General features: G+C 37.6%; 1 protein-coding gene across 13 annotated transcripts; it reads right to left on the reverse strand.

Moving 5' to 3' along the window:
• Window positions 1-28: 28 nt before the first annotated feature.
• On the reverse strand, window positions 29-10,456 carry HNRNPA2B1 (heterogeneous nuclear ribonucleoprotein A2/B1). 13 transcript variants are annotated; one of them, XR_014266430.1, is made up of 14 exons: window positions 10,229-10,456; window positions 7,415-7,450; window positions 7,207-7,317; window positions 6,893-7,039; window positions 6,370-6,580; window positions 6,114-6,215; window positions 5,959-6,039; window positions 5,187-5,249; window positions 3,790-3,909; window positions 3,412-3,534; window positions 2,648-2,730; window positions 1,565-1,793; window positions 1,198-1,270; window positions 29-579 (listed from the first exon to the last, which is right to left on the reverse strand). XR_014266430.1 is itself a non-coding variant. In XM_082472066.1 (12 exons), the coding sequence occupies exons 1-11, from the start codon at window positions 10,232-10,234 to the stop codon at window positions 2,669-2,671; spliced, it is 1,062 nt and encodes a 353-aa protein (XP_082328192.1). In that variant the 5' UTR covers window positions 10,235-10,456; the 3' UTR covers window positions 29-579; window positions 2,648-2,668. The 13 variants fall into 13 exon arrangements, 9 of the variants coding, with proteins under 9 accessions (XP_082328192.1, XP_082328195.1, XP_082328193.1 ...); XR_014266431.1 differs by having other exon boundaries at window positions 1,135-1,270; XR_014266428.1 differs by lacking the exon at window positions 1,565-1,793.
• Window positions 10,457-10,609: the final 153 nt, after the last annotated feature.

Consider the following 10,609-nt stretch of genomic DNA (forward strand, 5'->3'; position numbering starts at 1 on the left):
ATCTGTAGCATTATTCAAACGCTGAATATACAGTGTATAAAGAATGGCATTTTATTAGGGACAGCCAGTAACGTCCACAGTGCTTTTCTCGTTTGTCTATCCGTATTGAAAGGAAAATGGCAATATGCATTGCTTTGTGAAACTGCTTTAGAAATCTAGCAGATGGCAATCCTTTAGACAACTTAATGTTCATAGAACAAGATTCACATTTTTATGTGTAAACATTACACCAAGTATTTGAATACAAAAGTATTTATTTTAATAAACTTTATATTTAAAATAGAATTTTAATCTGTCTACTCACAAAACCTAATTCAAAACACGATACATTTCTCTCTCTAGCTGATTTGATGTTACTCCGTTACAAACAATACTCAATTTGTAATTGTTTTATATTAAGAACCTGTACTAAATGAAGTCTGTTATTTTATCAGAAAACATTTCCCTTTAATCTTAAAGAGTGCTTTTTAAAATGAAGGCACCAACAAGAACTACTTTCAGATGGTACAGAATTTCTTATTTCTTGAAGATTCTGTGGTTGACCACTTCTTCATTAGTTACCTGCAGCAAGACACCTTCCTGCCAAAGGAAAAAAAAAGTATCTGAAGAAGTTTATCATGTTTGTCCAAAGAACCTAAATAATTTCAGTGGTGGTCTTAGGATCAAAGAAGACTCACAGGTGCATACAGTAGAATATGCCCTGATTATCACATTCCTGAAAAGGCAATAAAGCCAGGCAATCAATCTCTGATGACATCTAAGAAATGAAACTTCAGCAGCCAACCTACGTCTCTCCTATAGGTTAGGGGATTGGGAAAAGAATTACCACATTTAATCCTAAGTATTCAGAATTGGATACATACAAGATTTATAATGTAGACACTTTTATTCATAAATATAAATTATCTGAAAGTAGATTTAACCATCTTGCCCTACCGTCTCCTTAGCCTGATCCTGATAAGCATGTAAAGCTAGAACCGTATCAAAATAACAGAAGAACAAAACGTCTTTATTTTTAATAAAAAAAAATTCCTAGTTCACTCAAAATGCTTGATCCAAGAAATGTGAATACACAAGGGTGTAACGATGGGAAATTTCATGATTTATTCAACTTGCAGCCTAACTTTTACCTACCATTTCACTACCAACACCACTGAAGGAACCAAGAAAAGCTTTATTAATGATCACTTGGCTTGCCTCAGCTGTTGAAATGAAGCACTTTACAGTCTTTGTGGCAGCAGAATATACTTGTCCATGGTTCATATCAATGCTAAAATTCCAGCAGGGAAAAAAATGATATGTTAAGCACCTGAATCTTCATAGAGGGGGAGGGGGATGGGAAAGAAGGAAAAAAAGGGGGTAAAAAACAACCAAAATAATTTAAGTAAATGACAGATTGGAAAACAGGGTTTATAAAATTATTCTCTTGAGTTTATAAATTGTTAAACTCAATTTATAGCTATGTTAAACTACATGAGAACCACTATACTGAAAGACCATTGAAGAGTATTAGTTTATCTTTTGGGGAGGAAAATTAAGAAAGGAAAAGTAAATGAGATCTTACCTAAAGAAGTTTAACTGAAGCTTAGAACTATTTTGCTCTACACCCTCAGCTTTCGTTGGCATCCTTATAAACTACTGTAGTTAAAGCTTTGTAGAAACAGCACAGTTTCTTAAGACTGGCTGAACTTAGTAGCCGTCAAGAGTTCTCTTGTACTAGACCTGTATCCCTGAAGAGTACCTCGCTGGGGTTATTTCCTTTCCTTGCATTGAAGAAGCAGCATCTAAAAGATCTAAAAAGGTGTTTCTCCTTGCAGAGATATCCCTTAAGTTATCTACATAATTTAATCCTGATGAATTGCAGACAACACACTTATATCTGACCAGCATTTATCTTACACAAATATAACAACAGCTTTGCAATGGACCTTAATTATACTACCCACTCCTTAACTTATTTAAAATAAAAAGTCTATAATTACACAATTTCCTTTAGAATTATTTTATTAAATCATAAATGTACAACAGCTTCTTAACTCTACACACGCACTTAAATTTTTTTTAAAGGAAAAACGTTATGTCTTATTACACCATGATCCTGGCTAATAGCTTTTCAAAACTTTGAGAAAAATCTTAAAAAAGGTTTCACATGTCACCTGAAACTTACAAATTTAACATTATCAAAGAAGGAATGCTTCTACACTCTTACAAAGACCACTAGAAAGAAACAACAATTAAAAAGCTAAGAAACTGTCTCAAAGGCATTTTTTTTTTTTTTTTTACAATCCTTCCTCCACAGTAAGGTAATGTTATTAAATAATCCAATCCATTCACAAAATGGCTCTCTGCATCTGCTCTGGTGTCTTCTGCCATATCACTGCATATTTATGCATGACTGAGATAAGAGTTTCCTTAACATTGTTATTTCGATAACCTGAAGCTGTTCTGTTACCTCTGGGCTCTCATCCTCTCCTATTTATACAGTGAAGCCTGTTTCAACAGAAGTAAAGAGTAAAAAAAAAATAGGTTATGAAATTATCCATCTAACCAGATTTTAAGGAAAGATAACATGATCCTAAAAAGCTTTTAACTCCTGGCAGCTAGGTCTCCCAAGACATTAATAACGTGAAACTTAAAAGCTACTTACCCATGGTAAATAGGAAGAAGCTCAATATCGGCTTCTCCCTCCATAACCCCCACTTCCTCCACTGCCTCCTGGACCATAGTTTCCTAGAATTATTGGAACAAGAGAAAGCAAACTTATTTTGATTTCCCAAGTTCTACAACACTGATTTTATTTTACAGCCATACACTCCTTAAAACATGCAGATCAGAGACCATTACTTGTTTCTAGTTAGCCTCGTTAACTCAGAAGATTAAATTATCCAGATTCACAGATTTTTCAACTTTTTCCTCTAAACTTGAAAACATTTTACTACTGCTACTCCTTTAGAGGGCTCTCTTCCATGATCATTTAGAAGTTTTAAGAAAGTATACTCAGCGTAAGAAACATAAGGAATCTTGTTTCTGTCCCACTAACAACAATGATTTGAACGAAAAGTTCAGATTTACTAAATTAGCTTTCTAAGAGTCATACAAAATTTTTACCACTTGCAATATGCTCAGCAATTTTATTTAGCTTTTTCTTAATCAGCCAAAGGGAAAAACTCCACTGAAAACATCTAATCCATTTCACTAACCCCAAAATATTTCATATCACTGAACATCCCACCTCCACCACAACAATCCCCCCCCCAGTGATATTTTTATTTTCCCAGAATTTTACTCTGTGTATTTACACTGTGTATTTGATGGGAAGTGTTACCCAAGCATAAACTTGAAAGTTATCTTTCTTCAAAGTCATAGAAGACTAATATTTTCATCACAAATTTGAAAAATCTAATAAATTACCTCCACCATATGGTCCCCCCATGTTTCTGCTACCACCAAAGTTTCCACTCTTCATTGGACCGTAGTTAGAAGGTTGCTGGTTATAATTTCCAAAATCATTATAATTTCCACTTCCATAATTTCCTGTAAAAAATTTGGAAATTTCTGTACAATAAACCCAATAACACAACCAAGTATTAAACCAGTAATACATGCTAAGTACTTAAGACAAAATTCCCACAAAAACAAATCAGAACAAATGCAAAACACCTATCTACAATTCTACATTTTTTTTTTTAAAAGACAACCATCAACAACAATGAAATGAAAAATCTCACGTGTTGAAAATCATTAATTCCAATCCAAATTCCCACATAAAGATGCAGGTGAATTTATTACCTCCTCCATAGTTGTCATAACCACCTCCGTAGCCCCCACCCTGGTTGCCATATCCAGGTCCTCCACCACCATATCCTCCTCTTCCTCCTCCATAACCAGGGCTACCTCCAAAATTGCCACCTATTATAAAATAAGCCTTTAAGTAATTACTTAATATTTTCAATGCCATTTGAACACCCACTTCCAGCTTTCCAAAACACGTATTTTTTAAGTAAGATATTCGTTCTACAAAATCTCTAAAATCCTCAAGGGCAGATTCTGATATCCATCCTTGGTAAACGGTTGGGGGTGGGGAATGCCTACCCACCAACAACTGGATAAAACCTTTAGAAATACCTGTAATGCCACAGGTCTCCCCTAAAACTAAAGACACATCATGGATTCTCTAGAAGATATCTTGAAATCCTATTTATATTTTGTGCAAGGTTGTAGGTGGGGTGGGGCAGACCAAGATGTGTAGACTAATGGAACAAAGTAGAAGAGCCACATCTTCCTGCTGGTCCGAAAGATTAAGTTCCCAACTCATGTTTCCTTGTGAATTACCATGTCTCTTAAATAAAATGCCCACCACCCCTTCTCCCGAGTAGAAATGGGGGGAGGACCAGAAATTAGCAAACTTGCATGTAATTAAACTTAAATTGGTAGTCTCAGATTGCTTGCAGTAAATACAAAAACTCATCTTCTCACACCAAATCAATATTTGGATTTCAAAGCAATATTGGAAATAGACTTATGTGACTCCTAAGTCATGCCTAATGAGGGCAAAACCAGAAATAAGGCCTATTATTTAGATCAGTTTTAAATGTCTTGTTCCTTTCTATTAGGACATTTGTCAGCAAGTATCACTCTTTCCTGTATTTCAACAAAACATATCACTTCATATTTAACAGTGGCTCACCACCTTAGCTGGATACAGGAGCACACTTGTGTATGTTTTGGAAAAGTTCCTTTGGGGACTTTTGGAACATTATCCTCCTAGACTCATCTTGGTAAGAGCTAAGACAACACAGGGCTCTTATATACATTCCCCTTACATGTTAATCTTGCTCATAACCACTTGTCCATACTCTTTCAGGAAAACAGTATACAAAATATCACATCTATCTCCAATTCTCTTGCTTGAAGAACAACAGGACATCTTTAAATGGCATTTTTAAATTCTCATTTAAAATCTACCCAACTGATTTTGCAAAAGTACACAAACCCCTACAACTATATTTTTCCTTTTATAATTTACAACAGGTAAAATGCAAATCAGAATAAAAATACAAATAACTGAACCATCATCACCTAATCCCTTTACCAAAGGTAAAACATTAAGAAAAATTTCATGTATACACTCAAAAACGGACAACACACAGTGTGATTCAATCTTAAGACACGTAGAAGAAACTGACCTCCAGGTCCTCCTCCATACCCATTATAGCCATCCCCAAATCCACGACCACTTCCATATCCATCTGTTAAGGGCAGAAAAAAAAAAAAGATTATTTTCCTGTGGTTCATGCCACTCAATTCCTTACCCTCCCTTCCTCCACGTTATCTGTTAGTATCTATAAATAAGAGTTATTAGGAACCCTTTCCCCTTGTGCTGTACACTCCTGTTACTGTGTATTTTATGCTGTATTTTAGTGTTAAAAATACGCTAAAGTATGTGATTCAATTTCATCATCAGGATAACTGCCTGATTTGGGGCTTGACTTGGCAAGCCTCCACTTAAGATATTCATTTATAAAAAGGAATGACAATGGACAGGAGCAGTTTTTCTGTTGGCACCACACTACATTATTCAGATTAACCTACATACAAAGCCCAAAGCAAAAAACAAAGACACAAACCTCTTCAAACCTACACGTACAAGCCTCTACAGTATTTCCACTGACTATTCAGGAATACCTCATAAATTTAAAATGGCTGCACTATCTTAACTTTTCCAGAAACTGAAAACCATAAAGGATCTATGCAATTATTTATCCTTAACTATAACTATAGGACTTCTAAAATGTTACCTCTTGCCTAGCCAAATCAGAATATCCCATCAGGACAGAACCTACATTAGATCTTAAGAATAACTTTTTAAAAATTAGGTTGGATTTCCCAGATTCTAATTAAAACTCACTCATAGTTTTCAAGCACATTCACCCTTCTAAACTTAGAAGGCGGACTTACCAGATCCTCCTCTGAAGTTACTTCCTGGTCCTGGTCCAAAATTTCCACCACCTCCACGAGAATCTCCAAAACCAAAGTTGCCTACGATAAGTACTCGAGTTAGTAACAAACACTTACACAAATAAATCTTAAGAAAAAAATGGAATTGAAGTTACCTCCTCTTCCACTTCTAGAACTTTGGACTTCCTGCATTTCTTGTCTAGATAAAGCCTTCCTTACTTCTGCATTATGACCATTGATAGTATGGTATTTCTGCACTGGAATGAAAAGTTCAGAGTCCATTAAGTCAGCATCCTATAATATTAGCTAAGTTACAAGTTAAACTTTACTTTTTAACAAAGTTTTAGGTGTTAACATACCCAAAACTTATAATGTGAAAGAGCCACACCCCTAGCACTTATAGACACTTACACACAATCTTATCCACAGGATCATGGTCATCAAAAGTAACAAACCCAAAGCCTCTTTTCTTTCCAGACTGCCTATCGGTAATTATCTCAATGGTATCAATTTTTCCATATTCCTCAAAGTAATCTCTAAGATGATGTTCCTCAGTATCTTCTTTAATTCCACCTACAAACAGCTTCTTCACAGTTACATGAGCCCCTGGCTTTCCAGATTCCTGAAACAGAAAAAATCATCCTGACTGAAGAAACCACAAACATGAACGAAAGCACACTATCTGAGTAACATACATGGCTTCTATCCTATAACCAAATACTAAAGCACCTTATGAATAAGAACCTAGTCTTTGAAATAACTTAGTCTAGGAAATTAAAAGCACAGAAACCCAACGAAGCTCTATTAAAGAAACAAAAACACTTTGGGCTAAATACAGATAACTTTGTTCTTTTAAAAGTCACTTTCTAATCTTGAGCAAGAGCAAAATGCAATTTTCCTCAAAACCGTTTGAACAAGTTATGTATTTGCTCACCTCTCTTGCAACAGCACGTTTTGGCTCAACCACTCTCCCATCAATTGAATGAGGTCTTGCAGCCATGGCAGCATCAACCTCAGCCATGGATGAAAAAGTTACAAAACCAAATCCTCTTGATCTTTTGCTTGCAGGATCCCTCATTACCTTTAAATCCAAAGGAGTGATGTTACCATTTAATCTCATCACTTACAGTATTTTAAAATAATGAACATGAATTTAAAAGTGATTTTCTCCACGATTCACTCATTTTAAACAAAGAAACCCAACACTTGAAGGACTACTATCCCTAAGCACTTCCACACTTAACGTACCACACAATCTGTAAGTTTTCCCCATTGCTCGTAGTAGTTCCTCAAACTTTCTTCTGTAGTTTCAAAGCTCAAGCCACCAATAAAGAGTTTACGGAATTGTTCCTTTTCTCTCTGCAAAGGAAAACATCATTTCAATTTTTATTTACATTTTCTCTTTGTATGCAGGAAATTAAATTCTTAAATATGAGGTGACCTGCTGGCAGAGTACCTTTTTCCTCTCCAAAGGAACAGTTTCTAAAGTTTTCTGGGGGGGGAAAAAAAAAACTTACATCAAATTTAAACCATATGTTAAACTGCATTAGTTGTGTTACACCAAAAAAATTGCCTCAGCTGAACTACACAAATTTCAAAATCATTAACGCTTGATCTATATTTACTTCACATTAAATTATTTTAAACAAATCTAGCATAACTTAGTTTAAAAAAAACTTTCTGAAGAAAAAGCAGCAAATCTACTCCCTGGTGACTGAAAAGTTAAGATTCTTATCAAAATCTGCATTCAATCCTATAACCCAGAACAGAGAACTTTTAAATATTCCGTTTAAATATAAATTTTCAAATTATAAAAAACTGTTGCCTTTTTATAACCAAGAATTGCCATTTATTTCAGGATTCAGTTATTTGAAAAGTGAGTTTCCCTTCATTGCTCCCTCTGGTGGTGCTTCTAATGTAACGCAATTTTCAAAAACCTAGTATTGTTCTCTCCCCACATACCAACTCTCCATTACCGGAAATTTTAAGCATTCAATATATGTACCAAAATATCCTTAAAATTTACCTCTCTTCTGACCAAGGCAGAATAACTTTCATAATTAACGGTGTCTAAAACTTAAAAAAGTTTTAACATAGCTAGTTTTTGACATGTAGACAACACAGAAACAATCTGAACCGTTACTGAGCGTAAAAGCAGAAACATAGTAAGACAGTGTAATCATCTCACTTTTCAAAACCATAAAAATATTTAAATGACCACTGTGACTATCCCGTAGCTACAAAGTACTACAATTTACACTTCACCATGTTGAACTTAGTGGTCTTCTGGCAAATTACACAGCATAAACAACTTTCACATGTGAAAAGAAAAAGAGCCTGGGCTGAAAACTCAATCCTTAGAAACCAGCAAGCAAATAAGTTGCATTAACAGCTCTGTATTTTGGGCTATCAGTTAAGGAAGGCTGGGTCATTGTTTTCAGTTGACTAGGTTAAAAAACTAAGAATATTCAGAAACGATAGTTAGTCACAATGTCCATGACCAACTGTTATCAAACAGCATTACAACTCTCAACCCATAGTTCTATGAAGTTCCTCTCTCCACGCATGACATTCTCCCAACAGCTCAGAAAATACAGCAATAAGCAATTCAGTTTTTTCCCTATATAGTTAACTTTTCAGGATTCTGAAAATTTTGAAAACAAGTTATCAAACTAGCTCCTGAGACACTTAAAAAAAAATTATAGAGATTACTTAGCATACTGATATCTGGACTCTGAAGCAAATTTTACTTACTCCAAATGTTGTCAGTTAATAGGCCTTTTAAAACCCAAATAAATTAAATAGATTAAAAAAATACACCTACAGCAACTTTTACGAATCACTAACAAAGGCAAAAACTCATTACTTACCTCATTTTCCAAACTTACCCGCTGTCCACTATCGATTACAAACAAAGTTATTTTATAAGCGTGCTTAGGGTCAAGGAAAATACCCAGGTAGACCCCCTTCGCTTGAGACCTTATGTTTATCAATGTAATCATCAACCATGATTGCAAACATAAACGAGAAAAGCAAGTGACAAAGTTCAAAAACACAGCGGCCCAGCCTAAAAGTTTTGTATATAGCAATAAACGCATTGAAAGACTGAGCCATGTTTTAACCAAAGTACAACTATAAAGTCATTTTTATTTCATTTTCATCATGATTTCTAGCTTATCACTAATAAATACCTGTGGTCTTGCCCAGTAAAGAATTAAATTTCCCAGTAAAAATAATATTTAAAATACAAACACTACGTTTCAAAGAGAATCCTTCAGTTAAATAAAGGATTCTGACCCGGAATACCGCCCCCCCAGACCTCCTTCCCCCACGGCCTCCCACATGGTCGGTAGTAAGCTAATGGCTCTAAATCTGATTCTTCATTTCTAAAGTTTCCTACGATTCAACTGCCTTTTTAATCACCGCAGACCCAGATAAAAACCGTTACTCAAATAAACAAGGGCTGGAAAACAAAATGTGGTCTTCATACTACCGCTCGCCTCAAACCCGGCCCGACACCCTAGATGGTTTTACCTCCTCCTAAGCCGTGCGAACCCGCCCTGGAGAACGCCGCCCCCTCCCCCGCCCTTCGGTGCGGCTCCTGAACGCAATGGCGCCATTTCATCGAGGGGAAGGGAGCGAGCCTCTAATGAGGTGCGCAAGACTTTAAAAACCCAAGCTCACAAGACACTCGGAGTCCACCTCGAAACGGCATGAAAACAGCCCCAGAAAAAAAAAATAGTTAACCACTTCTATTCTTTGTTAAAAGAGTCAAACTAGTTGAACTTAGAGAGTTAAAAGGAAAACACTACGAGGAAGGAGAGAAATGAAAATGGCGGCCGCCAAATCCGGTTCCCGGGAGGGGGGAGGGGAAGCTCCGCAGTCCCGCTCGCGAGGACCCGAAGCCCGCCGAAACGCTCAAGCGCGGAGACGCCGGGGCCCCCAAACCAGCGTGCTGTAAAAAGGGAGTAAGAATTCCTGCCTCCGCGCCCCATTTTCACTAAAGTGGGGCTGCGTCCGCCATGTGGAAGCTCCCCATCCCCCACCCCCAGCAAAGGGAAATGGCGCCGGGAGACTGAGGGTGGGGAAAGCGCTGTACAATCAGGCCTCCACTAACGACCCCTCTTCAAAAATATCCTGAGACCAGCCGCTTCTGAAGTGGCCCAATTTCGCTGCCGCTCTCCCACGGAGGCGGATAGCCGACTTCCAATGAGGCGCCAACGGCCTCGCCATGCCCTTTCCAACAACTCATTGATTTCAAACCCGTTACCTCCATCGCGGACTCAGTCGCTTCAGCCCGATTTCCCGCAGCCGAGCGAGATGAGAGAGCTCTCCGCGGACGAACACGAACCGGACTCGTCCTGGCGCTGTAGTGAGAACTGCCGCTGCTCGAGAAAGAACACCGCTAGGAGCACCTCCACTCTGGACCCGGCGCTGCTGCTACTGCCGCTAGAGCCGCTGCCGCCGCTTTTCTAGAACCTTCCCCCCGACTAACGCGTCCTCCCCTACGTCAGGCCGTTGCGTAAACGCCCTAACCGCCGCCAATGGCGGGAACGCTCTACGACCTCCTTGCGCCAAGTACGTGCCCCTCCCCCCTGCAGCCAGTAGTGGTGCTTGACGTCATTTGCGTAAAAGGGCTCTGTGAATTGTG

The sequence above is a fragment of the Balaenoptera physalus genome (genome assembly GCF_965194825.1).
Source record: "Balaenoptera physalus genome assembly, chromosome: 8".
In the NCBI taxonomy this organism is placed as follows: Eukaryota; Metazoa; Chordata; class Mammalia; order Artiodactyla; family Balaenopteridae; genus Balaenoptera; species Balaenoptera physalus.